The sequence below is a fragment of the Pteropus vampyrus genome, unplaced genomic scaffold, assembly GCF_000151845.1.
Source record: "Pteropus vampyrus isolate Shadow unplaced genomic scaffold, Pvam_2.0 Scaffold45, whole genome shotgun sequence".
Lineage (NCBI taxonomy): Eukaryota > Metazoa > Chordata > Mammalia > Chiroptera > Pteropodidae > Pteropus > Pteropus vampyrus.
The window spans coordinates 6,904,933-6,930,215 of record NW_011888826.1 but is presented as its reverse complement, the minus strand read 5'-3'; the positions used below and the strand labels follow the sequence as shown (position 1 = coordinate 6,930,215).

Sequence of the window (25,283 nt, the reverse complement as noted above, 5' to 3'; positions counted from 1 at the left end):
AGGCATAGCCAGAATCCACAGGAAATCTCAAATTTCCTTTTGTTTCTATTTGCCACACTTTCCTCCAACGTTATTAAAACTGATAACTAAAGTAACTACTTCAAGAACATTAGCAATTTTAAAAGTTAGGACCTGCTAATGTGTACAACCTTCTAGTGGTTTTTTTTTTTTATTGTCCTTTATGAAATACTGCTACTCTACAAGCAAGTCAATGAGCTCTACATCTCTTCCTTACTTTAAATCATACCTCAAGGCATATCTTCCTTTCCAGAGAAATTTTCCCATTAATATTCTCTATCCTAAAATTCACCAACTCAACGTACTCCACCTTCATGTACAATTATAGCGATTTTTAATCTCTTACGATAACTCTGGTTGTCCGTAAATGGTAATACTTATTTCTAAACCGTCGATACTTATCTATAAAGGGTAGTAAAAAAAGGGGAGGAGAAAGCCCTAAAGTGGACAAAACAGAAGGAAAAAGCAATGTCCCACATAATACATAGTCTAAGTAGCTCTGAATAATAGACCTAATTATAATTTGCAACCCCCAAACCTGCTGAGTATGTCTGCTGAAGTACTTTCAACTGAATGAAAATTAATATACCCCATCCAAACCACACGCTATTTACTCAAACAAGTCACTCCAATTCAGTGAAGGGGATTAGTCTTTAAAGCATGTCAAGTATTTAAATTTTACCATATATCTACAATTCACGAATTAACAGTTCTAGAGTCATTAGTAGACAGAAACGCAACCTTTCTAATGAGTTAAACAGTCCTCATTTCTGATGAACAGGTGGGAAATCTGGTTGAGATTTTATCATTTAATTCATCAGACAGGAAATCTTCATGTTCGAAGAGTACCAAAAGCCACTCCACACCCCCTCTAAACCCTGACACTCAATATGATTTTGAATAATAGAAAAGCAACAGTATTGCAATAAAGGTAGAGAAAAGTTTACTACTGGTGTAATACAATTTTCAAGCACATCTAGACAGTAGTATTTGAACAGTAAAGGTTTTCTATTTGATAAGCCTGGGATCGCACTTTAAATCCCATAATTCCTCCATTCCTCTCTCTCATATTTTAAAAACATTTTACTTTAAAAAAAAAAAAAAACTTATTTCACATGTCAAAACAATGAGGCTGTACTTCCATCCACTTTGAAAGCAAATAAAAAGAAAGAACTGTGCGTTTGACAAGGATTTAAGCTGAAAGACTGACATGTCTATCCGAAGGAGACCACCTTCCAGAGACACTGAAAACTGTATGCCGAAATGTGTAAATGCGCCTGGATGTCTCTGTAATTCTTCACACTAAATAAAGCCCTTTCTCGAATTGGGCGAGAAGGGAAATAGTCGGGATGAAACCAAGACTCTTTATCAGTAAAAGAAAATACAGTGTAACTGGAATTCTCTGTCACAGACTATATGTGTCTCTCAAATGACAACGTTACCAGACTAATGACAGGTACTTAGAGCTTACTCTTGCAGAGCAACGTGAATTTTATAATAATTTTTTAGAATAAGTAATATTATATCTTCAAGAATTACACTGAAAATTGTTCTGTATTTCACCTCTGCATTGACAAAAAAAGATATTAATATTTTCATTGTATATGAAAAATGTTATGAAAAGCAAGAGAGAACACCTACTCACAAAAATGACACATTTCTGGGGGGCAGAGGGGAGGTAGGGAAGGGAAGGGAACCGTCCTAAGGAAAATGAGAGGTAAATTCATGCTTATGATTTTCATGAGTAATATTTATGAAAAAGGCACCCTATAACCCTGGAAGTCCTAGACATTTTTTTTGAGCCTTTTGAGTTTCTTGTCCACTCTAAATGGTGCTTTATGGTACAATAAAGCACTGATTGTTCGATATATTTTAATTTCATTTGGGACTGAAAATCCAAAAGATTTATATTGGGCTAAAGCATCAGACGGGGTTAGAAATATTATCTAAAGTTTTGTTTTCCAATAGTCAAATTTTAAAAGGAAATTGTAAAGCAAAAAATAAGAGTCATAGATACACCACAGATTTTGATCACTCTAAATGGTGCTTACCTGTTTTTTCACTGAACGACTACTCATGATTTTTTCTACCACTGGACCTTCTGCATCAACAGATTCCTAAAAAATAAAGTAGAATGAATCCATCCAGATGGAAAACATTTCATTCTAAGCTATAAACGCAAAAAAAAAAAATTTTTCCCTTTTTGCATCTACCGCCATACCCTTTAAAACACTGGATACAAAGTCGTCAGTGGGAAATACTACTGAAAAGAACAAATATCTCACTCTGCACAAAGGCAAAAAGGAAGATCTGTTTATTACTTCACGATTATGTGGTTTAATTACGTGGACTAGTGTGGACCCCTAAAGCCAGAGAACATTCAGAAACTCCAGCTGCCAAGAGAAAATCATCTCTGCATGAGAGCAGTCAAAAATCCAACTTTTCCTCATCTATACCCCTGGGGCAAATATACTCATCATTCTGTTATTGTAGGCAGCTTTTATCTATGGAGGTCACATAAAATGTTACATAACAATCTAACATAGCACAGCTTACCAAATAAAATACAAAACTGCATTAAATATACTTTTCAATGGGTTACCACTTTGTTAACTAAAGTATAGTAATGGTAGGAAAAGGGAATTGTTTTTGAAAAGATCTTTACAATAATCAATCCTTCTCATATTTATACAAACTATTTTATCCATCATTTACATTGCACAGAGAATAAAGTGTGCCCTGCTGGGTATGACAAGGCAGTAATTCCATGAAGGAGTTCTTACGGTGCCGAACAGCAGGAGACAAGCTTGAGTGGTTTATTAAAGTCCCAGAAGCTATGGCACTGGATTCTCAGAGGTAAATTCAGCCTCCTTGCACCCTAGCTCTGACTCTTCCTCAACACAGACCATTTATTCTCCAAAATTGTGTCAAATTACATATTACAGACATGTAGAAAAATACTTTTCACTGAACAGAGATTTTTAAGAGATATTGCTAAACAACACATTTCCCATAGCACATTAGCCAACAATAAATGAATGTTCTCCACCTCCACTCAATGAATGCTTCAACGGAACAGCTAAAAATTCCTGGTCCTTCTTTACAAATGCACACGAGAACCACAGGAAACCGGACGCTAACCTGCTGCTCTGACTGCGAGGTGTTTGAGGGGGAGTCTCTCCCAGCAGCATCTGCATCATCTGCCTCTTCATCAGAAATCTTGAACTCCAAGTCTTCGGTGTATCGCTTCCTCTTCACCTGCCTGCTGGACCGTCTCTTCTAAAACACAAACCCAACAAAGTGAGTTTAAAAAGCAATCATTGATGCGTTTTCTAAGTTCTCAGAATGGTGGTGAGGTGGATATTTTTAAAAAATTGATCTTAAGGAAAAGCTGAAAACTTTAAGCCTGTAAATCACATAAGAGATAGAAGTAGCAACGGATATAATAGGAATGGAGGTGGGTGGGTGGGTGTCTGGTCAGCCTCTTGGGACAGCTGTGCCTCCGCCACTCCCAGCTCCCTGAGCTTCAACTGGGAAGCGGAAATAACAACAAACACTACTCCTCACTCAGCCAGTGTGTCGCTCCAAAGTGAAGGCAATACTAAAGCTGGGTGATGGATATACAGGGGTTCATTACACTACTCCCTCTACCTTTGCACATTTAAAATTGTACCCATAACCAAAAGTCCAAAAAAGGGAAAGCACTGGAAGATAATCGATATTATCTTGTAATCATAAAGTCCTACATAAAAACTATTATAATATTATCCAAGGTACCAAGAATATTTCAGAGGAGCATTTAATAGAAGGTTTGCATTTTAATCTTGGCCCTAAAAGAAACAGTCTGAAATTTTCCAAAGAGATGAAGAACTGGCAATCAGAATTTATAATGAATGACTACAAAAAGTAATTTTACTTTAAAAAAATTTTTACCACACTAATTAAAATGTAAAAGATTGATAATAGCTAGTGTTACTAGGATTATTGGAAAAATGGGTCCTCACCAACCTCAGTGGTCAAAGTAGAACCCAGTACATGCCTGTAGGACAGTGTGGTTGCATCTGTCAAAATTTAAAACATGGCAACCCTTTGGCTCAGCGATTGCACTTCTAGTAAGCTATGTGACATATGTTCAGAATATCTGCAAGATAAATTGTGAAATAAAATGAAAAGCAAGACACATAATAATAAGTAGCTTGTAATTCTATTTAAGATAACAAAAAAAACCTGTGTAACTATTTGTATGTGTGGACAGACAATATGTAAGCTCAAGACTGTATGTCTTGTTTACTTTATGCTCAATGAATATTTTGCTAAAAAATGAATGTGTAATGTGTACGTTCTCAATAACAGAAAAAGTCTGAAAAGACACAAAATTATTAATAGTTATTAATTCTGAGAAGTAGAGTGAATGGAGCACAAGGAGAGGTTTTGCACCTTTTGTTCAAAATAATTATTTATTGTTTGACCTTTTGATAAAGAATTAGTTTTGTCAGTTAAGTAAAAATGGAGAGGAAATAACCTTTTCATTAATATGTGTTTGTGATAAAATCTAAAAAAAACTCTTAAAATGACACATTTTAAATCAGTGACAAATGCAAGATTACAACCTATAAATGAGTTCGTAGAGCACGCAGAAGAAATAAAGAGAATGAGAAAAGTTTAACACTTAGAGGTACTTTTTGCTAAGAATCATGAAATAAAACTTTTTAAAGAGCTTGGCGAATTTTAAAGTTGTAGCGGTCAGGCAGAGAGAGGCCAATCACCCATCGTGTAGACCTAAGGAGGGACAGGCACAGCACCACGTGGCTCATGTCAGAAGCGACTAACGTCTAAGCCTTGTCTCGAAAAGCAGGACTGACTGGTTTAAATTAAGGTTTTGCCATCTCTGCTCTCAAAAAGGGATCTGAGACAGCTCGCAGTACACGCTCAGTATAATATGACAATCAAATGGACTGTGGAGACTGTGAGCTCTTAGCCTGAACACAGTCATGGCTGCAGAGGCGCCAAGCACCCTTCTGACACAGGGTGGATGGAGCGACAGCTTTTTAACAGACCTCCTAGGGGCTCGGGCCGGACGGAGTAGTGACAGGATCCAGAGGGTCCTCCTCTGACCCTCCCTCTTCAGCCTCGCCCAGAACAACCAATTCCAGGTCAAGGGGCGGCAGGACCCAGTGGGGGCTCCGTCGCCTTCGACCCTTCCCCAGGGCAGCTCGACCTTGCGGGCTCTGGACCTGAGTGCACATGTTCAGATGAGCCCGGGCTCGCCGTGCTGTCAGACACGTCACGCTGTGAACCTCGGTTTCCTAGTCCGAAGAGTGGGGTTAATGACAGCGACTACCTCAGGAGAAGACGGCGAAGACCACATAACTCATTTCAAGTATTTAGAACAGGGCATGGTACATATTAATGCCAAAGGCAATTAGTAGAATTAAAGCCATCATTAATTAGCTTCACCTTTCCAAGGAGAAATCGGAAAGGCTGCAAGGCCCAGCTACCTTGGACAGCTTCCTTCCTCTTCCCAAAGCTGATGTAGAATAACTCCTGCTCTGTGTCCACGTCACTGTTCCTCACTTCTCAATTGTTGATTTCTTTGTAAAAGGCTATTAGCAGTAAAATATTTTAATTTTCTGAAATTTGCATAATATCTGCATTTCATGTGATATATCAGTTTAAGCAAATTGAAATGGATTGATCTATATTTTCATCTTTATCTGATCTTTATCTCACCGTAAGAAGTAATGTGTTAGTAATGATACATCTGTGGTGTTTTTTTCAGGTTTCCACACTTGGGGCCACACTGTCATAATATTCTTCCAGCATAAGTAACTAAATACCTGTGGGTAAGTCTAAGATAAATCCACTTCACACTAAATCCCACTTTGACATTAAAGAAATGCTCCAACAAAACAGGAGGCTTTTCTTTAATAGACATTTATATATTGGTGGATATAACTTTTATAATGGAAGTTTCTCTTCATACCAACTTTGTTATAAATCTATGCAACAGTGATGGGGTTAGTTAGTAATGGATACAAGGTCACTTAATAAGAGTTTAAAAAAAAAAAAACCCCCAAATACAATGAGAACTCAATTTTCTGAAACCTGTGTCACATGGTTTGTCTACTTTCTAAATAATAACTGATCTTGAGTTCATTTACTTTGAGTATCATGGTTCCTTTTACAGTTTCCCAATATAAAATTATTTATTATATGATATGCTTCTGTTACGGTCCGTTAAACCATTATTATTTGAAAGATTTTTGTGAATCAAAACGAAATGTAAGAATTATGTTTAAACTATAATTCAAAGCTCTTGAACTGACACTAAAATCATAGGTCAGCTTGTTATACTTGAATTGCTTGAAAAGTTACTTATAGTGAAAGCAGGTATACTGAAGAGAAGATTGAAATGTGTTTCCACAAACTCACTGTTTGTAGTACTTCGTGAAACAATTTTGAGTTCATTAAAAGTATATGGCATTTACTAAAGTTTAAACAAATCCATCACGACAATCAAGAAGTTTAGCTCTATGCCCTTTGTGCCCGTGCTAAAGGAAGAAACACAAGATACAGCAGTCGGCATTACTTCCTGTGTCAGAGACACCAAGCGAGGCCTGCCTTCCACATCAGATGGACTTGTGCAGCGACCTGCATTAGCTATTGGACCCATAACACTTAAGTGTCAGCCAATTACAAAGGATGCACCAATGTTCGTTTATATTGATTCAAATTCTTCTGTAACTGAAATGCAGAAGAAAAAAAACTCCAAAACTAGTATTTCATAAAGTCCATTTGAGTCTGTATTAAAACAAATAGACTTCCCAAAATCCGCGATATTCGTGAAACAGAACTTTCTTGACTTGTGTAAATAAATCTTCTTAATATTGTCCAAATACTATTGTCATAAAAGTCCTAGTTTAAGCAAACACGATTAGAGAAAAAAACACCATTGAGCATAAAAATGAAATTCAAAATCATTAAAATACTTCAGTTTAAAACTCTCTAAGCAATTAAAATAAGATATCTACTTACCTTCTCAATATCTTTTATACTGCCGAGTAAAATCAAAGTAAATTACAAAATTAACCGAAACTGCCAGAGGTATCACTTTGTTAGTTATAGAACTAAACCAACCAAAACGCACTCATTCATACCCAACCTTTACTCTCCCCTCCCCTCCCCTCCCTCCTCCCTGTCAGGTCCTCTTGGATTAGGCCATTCTATGAAACTACAGATATCGAGGCGTTCTACTAAACACAAAAACAAACGAGCATAACAACTCTTTGAAATTCTTTAAAATAGAGCTGTATACTGCAAATATTTTGTTTCTAGTTTTTAAGTGAATTGGGAGAGGGGAAGGCAGGAAGTGCTCAGAGCACTGATCCATTAGAAAAAGTCAGGAAAGCTTCTGGGGCTGGCTTCCTATTCCAGCAAGACTCCTCAGTAACTGCTCCTTGATAACTCACACGTCATGCACAGAGGTTACATTCCCAGCCGTCCCTGTGGACGACGCTGACATGCTTCTAGGGGACATAACAAGGAAATAAGTTTTAATGGTCACGTGTAAGGGTCTCTTACCTTACAGTTCAATCAGTGGAGGCAGTGTGCTTTACACACCAGAATCTAAATTCCTAATGTTTATTTCAGGGGCTAGTTTTTCAACTGATCCCTGTGAAATTCTGCAAAAGTCAGGAGAATCTGAACTGAAGAACTGAAAAATTTTGCAGGATTGCCTTTCTGAAAGTCACTAACTCATTCGTAGAAACTTTAGTATTACATGAATATATCTCAACTATGACCATCGGATATCAGAAATCTTAAGCTATAGATTACATCTCGACTTTTTTTGTTCTGCAAAATAAAAGAACTGACAAGCAATGAACTTCAAAGAAAATTAGATATGTGAATGCAGTTTTAACTGAACCAATATATCAACAATATATTAATACTAACATGTACATAATCAAAAGATACATTTACATAAGTAAATAAAGATTCTCAGTTTTACTTATCCCAGAGTCAAAGATGGCAAAAGCGAGAAGTCAGGAGTTTAATTTCACATTGCTGCTCCCCCGCCACCCCAGTTCTCATCACTATGGATATAATGTTCCAGACAACAATAAAGCCATCTTTAAAGCATCTCTACAACAAAGACAGGGGAGGTCTAGTGTACTTGATATGCAGCTAAAGTTACCCACGCTAAGAAACCAAGGCTTGGGATCAGAATAATGGTATTACCTGCACACCTGGGTCCTCATCTTCTTCGGGAGGAGGAGATGGTGGGGGCGTTTTGTCTAAGTCTGAATTTTCAGAACCTTCTGTTTTTCCCTTGTTGACCTTTTTCTTCAAAGCACTTGCTTCTGAATCAGGTTTCTTATTACTAGAATTCAAAGTGGATCACTTAGTGTTCACTTTTTAATGAGGTTTTCCACATGCCCTACGCCTTATATTTCCCACATTAATATCCCTAAAATATCAATGACAATTGATAAATCAATGCGTGTTGGCCATTTATAGTTAAATGGCACTCTTGATTAAGTCTTTATGGCAAAACGCAAATTGATGACCTTTAGCAAATATCTGACCTAATTAAAAAGAAATTACATGCAAAAACTCCTAATACCACAGAGTACAATTGTTCATCTAGACAATTCAAAAATTCCTACCAATACACCAAGACATAACAAAAAAATCACATTAAGTAGTTTTGTTATCAAGTTATTAAGGTACACAATATGTTTTTTAAAAACTCAAGGAAAACTAGAATGATCATTTCTGTGTCTCATGCAGATAGTTATAAATACTTCTATTAAGTCTTTTTTTCACCAGTACTATTAGGTATCCTCTTTTATATTATCCAGCTCTGTTTTTATCCATTTTACAACTTTTTGAAATATAACAAATTAAATAGCAATTTCTTTTCTACAGAATTTTAATGCTGTGTTTTCAATTAAAAATAAGCCTTACTTTGATGCTAGGGGAGGTAGTCACGATAGCTTCTCCCCTCCCCGCCAACCCCCCAAAAAAACTAGGTTTCCAAAACAAAAAATCTAGCAAAGCAAGCCCAGTAATTAAAGTACATGTTCCATAGTATGTTTCTGTCAAAAGTTAATAGGACTTGTGTATTACATAAGTCAAAAGACATGAATGAACTCTACAGAAAAAAAAAGTTTTTAAGTTTACCATCACCTTTAGAACCCTTATTTTACATTCTTTTAGAATGTACACTTAGCGTTACCTTCCATTCCAATTTTCGAACTGGCCCCAAGGTTTTCTAATATCAATTATAATAATTTATTATCCAACATTTAAAATAATACAACCTCAATAGTGATTATATTTTCTTTCTAGAGGGCCTAAAATTTGAAAACTAAAGAGATGATTTCAAAACTTATAAAAGTTTATTTATCAAAGTTTGACTATTTCTAGAAAAGTATACTGACAGAATGCATCAAACAGCATTTTTTCCAACCTCAGCTACTAAAAAAGGAAGAGGCCAAGACATCTATATGCTTTTAAGTAAAGCATGTGTCATGTAAAATGTCTCAGAAGTATTTGTTAATATAATAAAGTATCTACCACACACCTAAAATATATTTTTGTAATGAATAAAATCTTTGAGAATCTTAAACTAGTTATTTTTAAATACTCAGAGCTTGTTTTTGTTAACATTTTAGCATAGTAAATAGCCACATAAGGAAATAACTTACAAGTCAAGATTATAGCAAATGGCAGTTAGGTTTAAAGAGTTCTTGTTATTTAAAAAAAGAGAGAGAGAGAGCAGTGTCCTAAAAACTTTAAGTCCACAAAAGATCCACGGAAAGAATAATATTTTTTATATTAAAAAAAATCCATACAACAGTTCCTCATCCAACTGTCCTAGTGTTTACGCTACACATGGACAGAAGTCTCCCCCACTATGAGGCTCCATTTCCAGCATTTATTTCCGCTCTAACTGCCACAAATTATACAATACTACAGCTGAACGCTGGGCCCCTTCCCTTTCATCTGCACGCCAAGAGCAATCAGATTACCCTGGTAACCAGCGGTCACATGACCAGCACCTGCTCTTTTGGCTGGATGCCACTGACTAAAGCCATCTGCTTCCCTCAATCAGCTTTCAAACATTCTCAACACCTGCGCTGCAGTGTTTTGTGGTTTCTTTTATCAAATCAGTGCAAAACTGCTTCCAAAACTTTACATATTTCTCAAATTTGTTTAAATCAGAGGTAGGCCTGTCACAGAGTTGGATCACTGCCAGGTAAAGTAAGTTGGCAGCTAGTGCTTTTCATGGTGACCTCTCTGCGCCCGAGTGAAGTACACAATTTAATTTAGTGGGGTTACTGCACCCTGTGTGAACTGGCCTATAGGAGTAAAAGGCTTACTGTCCTAAAGCCCGTCAGAGCCCAGGTTTCGTGAAATATCAATTTGCGAAGGAAAGAAGTGCTAATGATTTTCCATCTGCCCTTACCAAGACTGAACTATGTGGAACCTCCAAGGCTGCTAAAAGTCAGGCAGGACCTCTCCAAATGCTTAGACAAAAAGCCTGTAGCCAAGGGAAGCACTCATCACAGATCTGATTACGCAAAGATTTCTAAACTCATTAGACCTTGCACTATTAATGTTGCCCAGACAGGGGAGGTCTAGTGTACTTGATATGCAGCTAAAGTTACCCACGCTAAGAAACCAAGGCTTGGGATCAGAATAATGGTATTACCTGCACACCTGGGTCCTCATCTTCTTCGGGAGGAGGAGATGGTGGGGGCGTTTTGTCTAAGTCTGAATTTTCAGAACCTTCTGTTTTTCCCTTGTTGACCTTTTTCTTCAAAGCACTTGCTTCTGAATCAGGTTTCTTATTACTAGAATTCAAAGTGGATCACTTAGTGTTCACTTTTTAATGAGGTTTTCCACATGCCCTACGCCTTATATTTCCCACATTAATATCCCTAAAATATCAATGACAATTGATAAATCAATGCGTGTTGGCCATTTATAGTTAAATGGCACTCTTGATTAAGTCTTTATGGCAAAACGCAAATTGATGACCTTTAGCAAATATCTGACCTAATTAAAAAGAAATTACATGCAAAAACTCCTAATACCACAGAGTACAATTGTTCATCTAGACAATTCAAAAATTCCTACCAATACACCAAGACATAACAAAAAAATCACATTAAGTAGTTTTGTTATCAAGTTATTAAGGTACACAATATGTTTTTTAAAAACTCAAGGAAAACTAGAATGATCATTTCTGTGTCTCATGCAGATAGTTATAAATACTTCTATTAAGTCTTTTTTTCACCAGTACTATTAGGTATCCTCTTTTATATTATCCAGCTCTGTTTTTATCCATTTTACAACTTTTTGAAATATAACAAATTAAATAGCAATTTCTTTTCTACAGAATTTTAATGCTGTGTTTTCAATTAAAAATAAGCCTTACTTTGATGCTAGGGGAGGTAGTCACGATAGCTTCTCCCCTCCCCGCCAACCCCCCAAAAAAACTAGGTTTCCAAAACAAAAAATCTAGCAAAGCAAGCCCAGTAATTAAAGTACATGTTCCATAGTATGTTTCTGTCAAAAGTTAATAGGACTTGTGTATTACATAAGTCAAAAGACATGAATGAACTCTACAGAAAAAAAAAGTTTTTAAGTTTACCATCACCTTTAGAACCCTTATTTTACATTCTTTTAGAATGTACACTTAGCGTTACCTTCCATTCCAATTTTCGAACTGGCCCCAAGGTTTTCTAATATCAATTATAATAATTTATTATCCAACATTTAAAATAATACAACCTCAATAGTGATTATATTTTCTTTCTAGAGGGCCTAAAATTTGAAAACTAAAGAGATGATTTCAAAACTTATAAAAGTTTATTTATCAAAGTTTGACTATTTCTAGAAAAGTATACTGACAGAATGCATCAAACAGCATTTTTTCCAACCTCAGCTACTAAAAAAGGAAGAGGCCAAGACATCTATATGCTTTTAAGTAAAGCATGTGTCATGTAAAATGTCTCAGAAGTATTTGTTAATATAATAAAGTATCTACCACACACCTAAAATATATTTTTGTAATGAATAAAATCTTTGAGAATCTTAAACTAGTTATTTTTAAATACTCAGAGCTTGTTTTTGTTAACATTTTAGCATAGTAAATAGCCACATAAGGAAATAACTTACAAGTCAAGATTATAGCAAATGGCAGTTAGGTTTAAAGAGTTCTTGTTATTTAAAAAAAGAGGGAGAGAGAGCAGTGTCCTAAAAACTTTAAGTCCACAAAAGATCCACGGAAAGAATAATATTTTTTATATTAAAAAAAATCCATACAACAGTTCCTCATCCAACTGTCCTAGTGTTTACGCTACACATGGACAGAAGTCTCCCCCACTATGAGGCTCCATTTCCAGCATTTATTTCCGCTCTAACTGCCACAAATTATACAATACTACAGCTGAACGCTGGGCCCCTTCCCTTTCATCTGCACGCCAAGAGCAATCAGATTACCCTGGTAACCAGCGGTCACATGACCAGCACCTGCTCTTTTGGCTGGATGCCACTGACTAAAGCCATCTGCTTCCCTCAATCAGCTTTCAAACATTCTCAACACCTGCGCTGCAGTGTTTTGTGGTTTCTTTTATCAAATCAGTGCAAAACTGCTTCCAAAACTTTACATATTTCTCAAATTTGTTTAAATCAGAGGTAGGCCTGTCACAGAGTTGGATCACTGCCAGGTAAAGTAAGTTGGCAGCTAGTGCTTTTCATGGTGACCTCTCTGCGCCCGAGTGAAGTACACAATTTAATTTAGTGGGGTTACTGCACCCTGTGTGAACTGGCCTATAGGAGTAAAAGGCTTACTGTCCTAAAGCCCGTCAGAGCCCAGGTTTCGTGAAATATCAATTTGCGAAGGAAAGAAGTGCTAATGATTTTCCATCTGCCCTTACCAAGACTGAACTATGTGGAACCTCCAAGGCTGCTAAAAGTCAGGCAGGACCTCTCCAAATGCTTAGACAAAAAGCCTGTAGCCAAGGGAAGCACTCATCACAGATCTGATTACGCAAAGATTTCTAAACTCATTAGACCTTGCACTATTAATGTTGCCCAGAGACAGCTAAGCATTTCCACACGAATGTCTTCTCATGACACCAACATACAAATCAAAACCAGGCTAAGAAGTCAAAAAAGCTACAAAATCTTCAATGTCACCCAAAGACCTTACGATCGAGGAAAAGATCAAGTTATTTAAATTAAATGGCCTTTGCTATTTTGCAATAAGCTAATTTGGATTTTCAACCAAGTGTTATATAAAAACTGCCCCCAAAAAGCCAAACTTAGAATTTTTCTTTTTAACCAACGAGGGTAACGGAGAGTGGTGAAGAGCACTGACTTGTGTCAGACAGACCTCAGCTCATGTTCCAACTCTGCCATTTGCAACCTGTCCTTCTGTGCCCCTGGATAAGTCACTTAATTTCCCTGAGCCTCTGTGTCCTCATCTATAAAATAAGGTTAGTAATTATATCTTCCTCCAAGATTCGTTAAGAGGTTTAAATGAGATGGATAATGGATGAAAACCTTGACACAAATGGCCAACAGTCACACACATCTGGAAGACGAGCTGCTGGAAGTGTATTCTGGGAATATGTCTGGGAACATATTCTCTGGCTGTGGCTCGGAACCCACTTGGGCCGAATCAACTGCAGAGACTTATGGACACGACCCTACTTCATCGTGATCATGTCATCTAAGCCACATGAATAGAAGGAAACTCAACATTCCTCAAGGCCAGCTAGAAGAACAAACAAGCAGGCAACCACCCCCAAGGCTGCTCCTCTCCGTGCCCACGACCACTGTTTCGGTCCAGAAACATCATTTCCCACCTCAGCTATCACAGCTGCCTCCTCACTGCCTCGTCACCCTCATAATCCCCGAGCAGGGTTACCCACAATCCGACCGCTGGAGAAAGGACACATACCCCAACATTTACAGTCATTACTTAAATCTGTATAGTTCACAGCTAGTCTTTAATAATGTCGAAGGCAAAACACAGCCATGCAGACATTCCTCTTCCAAACTGTAATTTGGAAAGCTGGTATGCACAAAGAGGGCAGCGTTTCCAGTTGGGGAGAAGAGAATGTCATTAAAAAGAAACATCCTTTAAACTGACACTACAATATTGAGGATGAGGCCACTGAGCTGCCAGGCGCAGACACAGAATGCTGATACACCTCCAACAGCTGCAGTGATGCTTCCTCGCGGCGACCTACCAGTGAGGATCCCAAGACAGACCAGGCGTGTGCAGGGAACACTCTCCCAAGTCTGGACCTGAACAGCCTCAGCTCTGGAGAAATCACGCCTGTCCTCACCCCGCTACTGAACCTGCTCGGCCTCCCACATTTCCTAGTTCAGTGGCGTGGTACTGCCACCAAAACATCACCCACAGACCCATCCTCCACGTGCCACCAGAATGACCAGCTAAAACACACATCTGACTGGATCATTCTTCTGCTTAAAGTCCAATCCCATATGTATTAAAGTACAAGATTCTCAGCATTGGCATACAAGGCCCTCTGCAATTTTTGTAAGTGGCAACATTACCTTTATTTTTCTACTTTCCCACACTCCAAATCCTGTATGCTTTATGCTGCAGGCAGGCAGACCCACTCCTTAAAGTGCCCACCCATCTCCTCCACCTCCCCCTCCCCCTCCCCCAGTCCACTCGTCTACGAGACCTCACTTGGACGTCACTGATTCGGAGAAGCATTTTCTGGCCACCACCGTCTGGATCAGAAAGATCTCACTCCACCTACATGACATCTGACGTACCCCACACAGGAGATATTTAAAATACACAAAATTTGGTGGTAACGTTATTCCAGAATATTAAAACCAAAGCACTGTGTGTGTGTCTGTGTTCGCGTGTATGTGTGTGTGTGTGTGTGTGTGTCTGTCTGTCTGTGTGTGTCTTTCTCCAACTATCCTGTAAGCTCAAAAAGAAGAGAGACTGTTTTATTTATCTGTATTTCTAGTGCCTGACCAGGTAGGTTACTATAAATGTTAACTGACTGATTTAACTTAACAGTACAAGTCATAGAGATAACAACAAAACGTATGCAGCCCTTACTATGTGCCAGACACTACTCTATAAGTGCTCTTCTCATTAATTTACTTAAGAAAATCCCACATAAATTCGATCTTTGTGATTAAACCACCATGAAGCTCAGTAAAATGGAGCTAAAGTACTACAAAGTAGAGCGAACTTTAGCAATTTTTCAAAACCACTGTATCTATATACTTCCCCTCTACTCACAAAGTTCTTTCACTTCCTGATCCTTATCACCTATCATTACTGGTGCTACTGAGATAGAGATACAGAGCCGCCCACTCCTGAAGCTAGACAAGCCAGTATGATCTTGGAAGGAGCACATTTTTCTGGAGATGTTGCTGGCAGTTTGAAGGACCACTGTCCCTTCTCCAACCTTTTCCTCCCATTCCATCATGAGTGGGGTCATGCTGGTTGGCAGTTGTACGTGCTCAGGGTCCAAGCTAAGTTACACTTAGGTCGCCTCTGCCACACCAAGCTCTGAAGTTCTGTGACTGCCTACAATATGATCAAAGCGCACAGCATAATGATGAGAACTCAACAAGAAACAGCATGAGGGGGACGCAAACTCTGTATTCGGAGGACATCTGTCAGGTGGAGGGACACTCTAAGGAATCTGGCCTCAGGAAGGATTTCATCAGCTTACGATGGCAGGAGCCCACCACAACGGGCTGAGTCACAGACGTCACCTGAAATGTGGTTGGCCGAACTCACCCCAGCTCAGACGCAACACATAGATGACTAATTATATGTGGTGAGAAACAGTATAGGCTTTTAAAACAAGGCTTTATGCAACAGGCAGAACTTAGTAGAAGGCCAGCTAGCTGCCCTGATTTACTACAAAACGGAATGTACTGATCAGCATCGGCCTAGGAATCCAAGTTTGAAAAGGAACTCTCTTGTGGAACCAGACGTGGTGAGAATACGGTCGGTTAGCAAAGATGTCTGGACAGTAGGAGGAGGTTCTCGATCCAACAGGCCCTTCAGATGAGACGAGTTACGAGGTTCTCATCACACTGGGGGAGATCAACCTTGCGGCTTGCGTCATCAACATTCATCATGTTGGTTTCAGGATCTCAAGCCAAAATGTCACACTAGAAACCTTCAGAAAATGAGTAAAGGGTATTGAAACATATCCTTGTATTTTGTATGCTCGAAGAACTTTTTAATTTAAAAAAGAAAATGAATCTAATGGGTGAGCTGTGACAGAGATGTTCATGGCATAGGATGATTGTGCATGTTGCAAATCTAAAAGATCTGGACTGCCATAACAAAATAAATATTAAGGTCTTAAGGTCAAGGGCTCGATGCTGCTAGAGAGGAAAGCAACGAGCCTCTCAAAGAGTATAGGATTTTGCTCTAAATTTTTAAACGATGAAAAAAATTAAAAGATAAAGAGGCAAACTGAAAAAGAGACAAGGGAAAGCACTAAAAGTTTAAAAGGCTCACATTAAGGCAACATAAAACATGACAAACCAGAAAGTAAAATTAACCCAACAAAACAAAATAAAAATTTTAAATGAAGTCCTAAGACTAAAATTTACTTAACAGCTAAACTAGAATGTCATAAAATTCACAGGATAAATTAAACTAAAGAGGAAAGAGACAAAACAAACTACATGACAGACAACAGGTCCCCGGGTCAACAGCTTCACACAAAAGCCCTCAGAAGTCCCAGGTGAAGGCCCCAGGAGCGTTCGGCACACGGCCCAACCGGTCTGAGACTGTCCACAAGCCAGCCTGGGGCAGAGAACATCTGGGTGGAATGGGGACACAGAAGCGAGAACCGTGGCCCGAGCCCTTTATGCCTTCCTGTCCTGGGCACAGGGAGCCTTTGGGTGCTCTGAGTAACCCAGCCTGGCGCCCACACACTTCACTTCAAGCAGGTGACTTGCCACCCACAACTCCTAAACTCCACCCACAAATTCTTCACCCTACTCTTCAAGTTGAGAAAGAGTTGAGAAAAGAGAGAGAAGTTGAGGAGATTCTATTTTGTCTCTGAACAAAGATGATTTCAGTGACAAACTATTAATAATTTGTTTTTTAAGTTCGCTGAAAGTCACTGGACTGAACGCTCCTAAAACAAATAATCTAAATGGTTACCTTAAGTATCTCTTACAGCATCACGTGCTGCCTAAGTACAGTAACTAAGCTAAATTTTCAGGAAAGGAATAGAAAAGTAGAAAAGATACAGAAACCTAATTTGCTTTCATTTAAAATGTGTACTTAAAACTCAACATGCCCCCACACCATTACGTTTTACGATCAAACTTCCCAAGGATGAAGAAAACTGACGGTCAAACAGGTTACACGCTCAGGCCAGAAGAAGGTCCTAGGACCGGAGTCCGACCTGCCTGGCTGCAGAGCCCACGTCTGAGTCCCGGGACTGGCCCGAAGCGTGGAAACTCCCCAGGAGAGCTCTTTAGAAGTCCGGCGCTGGCCCTGCCTTTTGGGGTGTCCTTCAGGCTCTGGAACCACTCCTGGTGAATGTCTCCTGTTACTTGGGATCATCCCTGGGGTGCCTTCAAATGGCATTAGGATCCCGTCCTGAGGATCTCTACAGTGTTGACCATTTTTTAAAAGAAAGATGTTTAAAAAATGAAAGAGAACGTACAGTTGAAAGCTCTCCTGAAAGAGCCAAATCCATTTTTAATATTGAACATACTCTAGAGAAAGAAAAAAAAAGACTCATCATGCAATCAAGAATAATTACCGAAAATCTAAAGGTTATTGAGTTTTATGGATTAAATTTAGATCTGCCAAAAATAACATGGAAAAGAAGTTTAGGTAGCTAATATGTTATCTGATCACAGAAGCTCCGTATACGCATTAGACACTTTGGCTGCCTGGCACTGCCTGGCGCTTTTATACAACATGAAGAATTGAATAAGTTAGACGTTACAAACCTGATATAAAAGGTATTCCTTCTGATGCCCCTTTACTATAGTATATTCTTCCAAGTGCCGACAATAGGGAAACTATTTGGCTGCTTATGGCAAATTCTAAGATGTCACTCTTATCTATGCACAGCATTTCTGTGACCCAGGAAGAGAGACAAGTGATGGTAAGTCTGGTAGTCAGAACACTATTCCCTGCATTCATAATTGTCTTTTCTGATCGGCCAGGTAGTCACTACAACAAATGAGACGTGCTGCCTACTCACATTTTCATCAGGTGCTGTGGACAGGTGGAGAATTAAGCAAAGTAAATGGTAAAACCAAGAAGGAGAAGATATCACCACATACCCTAACAGTAGAAGCTGGACTGCCATGAAATTATACTGTTCCCACAGGAATCAGGGCTACATATAAAATTAGTATTCTAATAAAAGTTCAAGGGTGTTATCTTTCCAATATTGGGGGGAAAAAAAAAACCACTTTCCATTTCCCTACTTAGCATTTTAAAGCTTAAACCACACATGTAAAGGTGGCTGAAGTGAGGGCTGGCATTTCAGATGACTGATGCTCTTATGGTGGTTTCCACAAGCATCCAATGACTCAAAGGGGCCTTTGGGCGGAAGACAACTAGCAAAAAGATCTTTATAGAGCATGTGACAAATCTTACATTTGTACAGAACTTCATATTTTTCAAAAGCATTTTCATATGTTGACATTTTTAATAATAATTGTAAAATCAACCTATGATTCCTTCTGCTCTTTATCTTTCGGTTCTAACATCATGCCACGTCTACTGTGGCAACATATGCTCCGCCCTAAAATTCTACTTAAGAGAGACTTCAAAGGAGTGTTTCTCCAGAAAAATACCCCTTAGCATCCTACTGCCACGGCCGCCTCACCTCTCAACTTTCATTGGATTGGTACACTGAGAGCTGAAGGTGGGACCTACATCGCCCTCTCCCACATAAACCAAAGAGGCAGCAGGCCACTGCCTTCAAGTCCACGGCACCTCGCTGGACGGCAGAAACAAATTTCCCAGCAGTCCCAGCGCTGTCCTTCCCTGAGCCTAGCACACAGCATGGGTTAGCAGAACTTGCTTTTAAGGGTCAGTGTTGTCAGGCATTCTCTTCCCCCAATGAGTACAGACCAAACCACATGAAGTCAAAGATATCAGGGTCTGTACTAAAAAGCGGCTGACAACTCTCTGTCCCCGCTCATTCAGCTCATTTAAGACAAGTCAGATCAAGGATGGGCCACGATGTGGCCTGACCCGACAGCCCCTTTGTCAAAGAGCAGATAACCTTTGAGACCAGCAGAAAAGGGGGCACCTGGTCCCATCTCTGAGCTGAAGCTTGGATTTAATGAAGCGGAGACTGGGCAGGGCGCGCCAGGGGACAGACGCACAACGCACAAGCGCGTCTCCTTCCTCATTCCTCCCCAACACCAAAAAGGCTCAGAAGTCCATCTTGTGACCACACATTAAAGAAATCTATACTCTCTTCCGCAGGCACAGTGGCCAAAAAATTTATTTCGGTCTTTCCAACTACGTAGGCTTGGGTCAACACGAAGTCATAGCATCCGAGTAAAAGAATGAACAAGAAACTAGAAAGAAGAAAAGCTGTGGTTTAATTTTATTTATTACCTTCGTACCTGATGGGAGACATCAGACTACCTGGGTTTTCTGTACTTATTGGCAAAACTAGTTTACGGTTTGCTTTTGTGTGTAATCTCTACAGATAAATTTTACATGTGTAAGAGTAAACGATAAAATATGTATTAGTTTCCCAAAATATGCCACCATTAGGCTTGCTGGCTGAATAAAAAACATTTCTTGGGTAAAATACTGCTGCTCTCTTAGATCATCGCTGAGAAAACATCTAAAAAGCTAGGTTGCTCAGAAGAAAGTTAACACACATATTAATGACTGAGATAGCATGGTTTGCAAACAGTATATTTACATGTTGTTGATGCTTTATTTTTTAAAAAATAAGAGCAGTATGTTCATTTTTTAGTTTAAAATAAAATATCTTCACTCTTAATTGAGAGAGAACATTTTGGTTTTCAACTAACTTTAATACTGAGGGTGGAAAACAGAACAAGGAACAAGATGTGTTCCTAGAAACAGCATCAGAAGCAGCTCTCTCTCCGTGGCTTCACTTAACTGAAGCTTTCGTGGTCAAGTCCCAATCCCTGGCCGAGTTCCCTTCTTTCTGTACACTCTTTATATAGCTATGGACCACTAAATCCTTCAAGAATCATTCGAAGATAGGACTTCTCCAAATTCTCTCTCATTTCACAAGGGCCATGCGTACACGACAGAAAATGCATTGAAAAGAAGAATGTAAATCCTCAGATTTCAGCTCCACGAATCCTTCCACATGCAAAATGGCATCCTCTCCAGCCCACAGATACCTCAGCTTTGATTTTCAATATAAACTGCCAATATTTGAAAACTACAAGGACACCTGGGGAGAGCACAAGAAAAAATGGGCAGAAAAAAATATGTTTAATACAAAAAGGAAAAGGGAAAAAAAGACATGTTTCTAAAAGAAAAAAGAATGAATGTGGCTGTGTGTCTCCTCGTTAAGATTTTATACATCTCCTTCTGAAATGCTGAAGGTCTTTTTGTTTCACTACCTTCCTATGTAACAGCTTTTGGCAAATTCTTTTAGGTCCTTCTGCATAGGCAAGACAAATGTAGTTATATTTTGGCTGCCAAAAGGGCCAGTTCACTGGGAAAGGCCACAAATCCAAACCTCAGCCACTTTATAGAATGAGGTGGGATGACAGGTAGTGAGGAGGACACCATAAAGGCACACAAGGAAAGTCAACCCCACTGACGACGGTTACCTTTTCTCGCGGCCTTTATTACCCAGAGTGTGTGACTGACGCAGAGCAAGCTCTCTCCCTGTCACAGACCAATGCAGACGAGCCAGACCACCAGTGGGTCACTTTCGTCACCACCTGCTCAAAGGACAGCACATCTGTCTGCAGAACCTCGCCGATGATGCGGCATTCAGAGCTGAACGGGAAAGATGTGAGTAGTTCTACACTACATTTTTCATTACACTTCTGTTTATTCCCTCTATTTGAGCCCTCTGTAGGAAAATTATTTTCTGTATAAACAAATTCATCAAGTTAACTTATTCAAGGATGGAAATAACTGGTATCACATAACGTTTTGCAAAACAAAATTGCCACTGCTGTATTCCAGTGCTTAAAAGCAGACTGCTATGGCAATTCAACCCCAGTACTAACATAACCCAAACCCCCTATTACCTTCATCACCGCATATTCAATTTACATAATTATTCTGCTATGCTATTCAGAATTTACATGTAGTTGTATGCATTCTCCTTATCCTTGCTTCAGGATGTTATTTCCTTTCTAGACTTAGCAGAACAATGAGACCACAATTTGACACTATCTGACCGACAGATACCCTGTGGCTCAACAAAGCTATGGGTGGGTTTGTGCATCTACTGAAAATCTCTATTCAGTTACCAAATTCTTGGATGGTCACCCCCATCAGCGACAGGAAGGCTTCTCAGGACTGTCCTGACCACACTTCATAAATCAGCAAGTGGCCATACAAGTGGTCAAATCATCAGGGCCAACAAAGGTGTGGCACACATTCTTGCGGCCCCCTCGGAGTGGCCTCCTGAGTCTCTGGGTCACTTGACATCAGCTCCCTTGTCACTTGCACATCTCTGTATTCAACAAAAGTGTTCCGTTCAAGTATTTCCACCCACCTGGAGAAAAACAACCATCACCTATAGGAGGCATCGACTGAGAATATTAGTCACAAACAACCAAGGGGGGAAAAGGTACTAGACTTTCTTCTTGGGAGAAAATAATTACATGCTCTTCCTCCTACCAAAAGCATGTGTCTCTAGTGCAAAGCCGTCACTAAGATTCCACAATGCCAAAAACATACTCTGCACAGACAACTCCAACTTCGGGATGGGCAGCTGAGATCATGCAGATGGGTGCAGAAGGTTCCACCGGTGGATGAAGACAGGTCTATATCTCCAACAAGAAGACAGAGGGTGCCCAGAACTCACTGGATTTGAGGCCCCAAGTTCCTAACAGTTGTTTACAGTTGTTAGAGATATTTTAACAAATTTCATTGTTAACTACAGCATTTTAATATCTGCATCCAATGTATGTATTCTACAGGAGGTAAGGGTATACTAAAATATGTTTTTAAAAATACGGCCAGTTCAATGTAGACTCAGAGCTTGAAAGAATATACTTGGAAATTTATGACAAGATCCACAATACAGTGGTTTTTTTTCTTTTCTTCTTTTAAATCAATTCTTAGCACTAGGTGATAAGATTCAAAAAATAGAGATAGAAACTGAAGACAAACATCTTAAGGCTAAAAGTAGCTTTGATACTGTATTTTCTGAATTCTCAAAGGCTTCTTTAGAATGCAGATGCTTACAATTTAAAGTTTAAAAAAAAGAATACATTCCTTTTAGATTTTGCTTCAATGTCTTTCTCCAAAATAATCACGTTTCCTCCTACCAAAAGCACAATAATTAGATTTAGGCAATTACATATTTTAAAAACCTCTCACAAGTCAGACTGAAATTCTAACCATGTCCTCCTTGCTCAGATCCCTAACACTTAACATAGTACCTACAAATAGCAAGTATTTAATGAAATATTTCTTAAATAAGTGAAAACAGAATTTATACTGGGTTGTGAATTTTGAAAAGTGCTCATAAGAAGAAATTAATAATGGTTTTCAATTGAGACCACACAGTGAGACATGGAAAAATTTTCAAAAGTAAACGCAAATATTAAGTTGCCTATAAGATTGAGTTATTGAATGGAATTCAGTTATTCTGACACCATAAAAAGTATTGATGACCAAAAAAGGTATTGATGGCAAAGATTTTTAAATGACTATAAGTTAGGCTTTAAAAACACTATAGAATAATGTATTTGGGGGTGTTTAGATATTTTCAGCAGGAAGGTGAAAATCCAAGTTTGTTCTTTCGCTTTGCAGCAGCATCTCTCTAAAGCCACAGAAATAACCTCCTCTCCTTGTGCATCTGTGCACGCACACACAGGAACGCCTTACAGGCCAGGGAGCTCGACAAGTTCAGGTTGAGCAGTAAGTCACAGAACTGAGTGTGTGTACGTGCATGCACACGCGCATGTGCGCATACGCCTATGGGGGCCGGGGGTGGAGCGTGTTTTCTAATGGAGTTTGCAAACAGGTTCAGATTAACCTAGTCTGACCATACTTCCATCTGGAAACTATATTTTTTAACATGAGCCATATTCTGAAAAATAGATTCAGATGTTTGGAATTGGTTCAGAACAGTTGTAAGAAATGTTCAGTACAAATGAAAAAAATTAGTCTTCAATGTCTTCTCTCAGCTTTTCTTACTGAGTAAATATGCCTTCTGGGGGGTCAGAGAGTTGGTGGGGGGAGCACAGAGGGGAAGTAAGGAGTGTGGGCGGCAATTTCCTAGAACCCAAACTTCATGCTACTCTCGAATGCACACCTGACGGATAACTGCCTTTTGGTTCCTCCCGTGAAGCCCACTAGGATTTCGACGCTGCCCCTGGAAGGCTTACTCCACCAAGTGGAGAGAATTCATTCTCCGGTTTCAACTTCTGGGAATCGGGGCTGAAAAGCTTAGTGAAAAAGAGTCACCTGTCCTGCTTCTATAGTCCTGCTTTCTCATTTGCCCTGTCACTGAAAATGAGGTCGCTAGTCGATGCTTACAAATAATGATGCTGGCAGCTTGGTTCTGACTGTTAAATGACAAATTTTCACATAGATACAAGACAATGCTTTTAAAATAATAAATAATTTTTAGGCAGTAAAGTCTAAAATTTACCATCCAGATCAACGGTTCATAATAATCAAGTCTTAAATTTCAGAATGCAGAAACACCTGAGCTTTTATAGTCTGGTCATTAGAGAGAGAAGCCCGACAATGATGACAGCCGCCGGCGTCCCCTCCCGCTTCCCGCCCCGGTTCACAGGCTGGACCCGAGCGCTGCTCGCTGCCCAGCTGTGTCTGGGGCGGGCTTTCCGCGCGGCCTACCTTGACTTTTTGCTGGACTTGGGTTTGGGCGTGGCGGTTTTTGCTTTCTTTTCCTTTGGCTCTTTGGGGATCTTAGGGGTTCTCGGGGTCTTGGGTTCCTTGGGCTCTTTTTTCTCCTTGGGTTCTTTCGGTTCCTTCGGATCTTTTTTTGCCTTCGGCCTTTTCTTTTTCTTTTTTTCTTCTTGAGACCCGTCTAGTGAGTTCCTATTTAGTTCTGGGTTGTCAACCCCACCGGGGAAGTCGTCTTTACCAAAACTTTTACTGGGGTCCTCTGCAACGATGTGGTTGTTTTTCTTTTTCTTCTTCTTTTGCTGTGGCTGCTGCTCTATCGACGGCAGGTAGTCATCACTCTTCACTAGCTGAGCGTTCGGTCCACTAACCTGAGTCATATCCGGCACTGGTTTCTCTAGAAAGGGCTCCGATGGAGAATGCTAAAGAGACACAAATAGGAATTGAAATTAGTCTACCATGCTTTGTAGGAAAGAAAGGAACTGAAAGTCAGTGGCTGGTGTTTCTGAAGGTGATTCTACACTCAAGGTAGCAAACGTTTTACCAACTATACAGTTGTAAAATCTATCACTGTCTCTCATCCAAGAAATATATATTTCTTTAACAGGAAAGCTTTTAAATAAACAGAGCAAAAAGGGGCAACTTAGTGATATACTAAAAAATTTAGTTCAAGAAGGAAAAAAAATTCTCAATTTGCTGAAGAGAGCGTCCATTTTCTTAGAAGCCTGCGTGGAAAATGGTAAGTGACAAAATATCAGCAAAAGCAAACCCATAAAGAATAAATTGAAGTGGAATTCTTTTCTCTATGCAGGAATGGGAACTCAAACTAATGATATATAGTTAAGCCACTTCTAAAAAGAAAAAGTGTACTGAACACTGAGATTCGGGTACTAAAAATTCGAAATCAAAGTGTAAACATACGAATCTTACACAGTACGGGTGGGTCATTTCTGATTTAAATGACATTAAAATGTCAAATTAAAAGCACAAATCCAAACTTAATGATTTCAAATTGGTAAAATTTCTTGTACGAATATGAAATGCAGATGGCATTTTTCCTAAGTTATTCAAGTTTTACATTTCTAAATTTCACTGAGGAAAAGAGAACCCAAATAGTCAACTTCACATGCCTTGCAGGAGATGTCTGACCTTCACAAGGTGTCTACACAAAGACGGTCAT

General features: G+C 39.2%; 1 protein-coding gene across 4 annotated transcripts in view; it reads right to left on the bottom strand.

Annotated features, from left to right (window-relative positions):
• The window catches only part of CHD7 (chromodomain helicase DNA binding protein 7), a 125,085-nt gene that overhangs the window by 57,846 nt on the left and 41,956 nt on the right, over positions 1–25,283 (bottom strand). For 2 of the 4 annotated variants that reach the window (XM_011359192.2, XM_011359193.2), the window contains exons 4-6: positions 10,739–10,880; positions 3,160–3,297; positions 2,070–2,135 (exon numbers count right to left, since the gene is read on the bottom strand). In XM_011359192.2, the coding sequence (XP_011357494.1) occupies positions 2,070–2,135; positions 3,160–3,297; positions 10,739–10,880 (346 nt within the window). Of the gene's footprint in view, positions 1–2,069; positions 2,136–3,159; positions 3,298–10,738; positions 10,881–24,094; positions 24,546–25,283 lie in introns of those variants that run through there. The other 2 variants (XM_011359194.2, XM_023530066.1) reach the window with 2 other exon arrangements.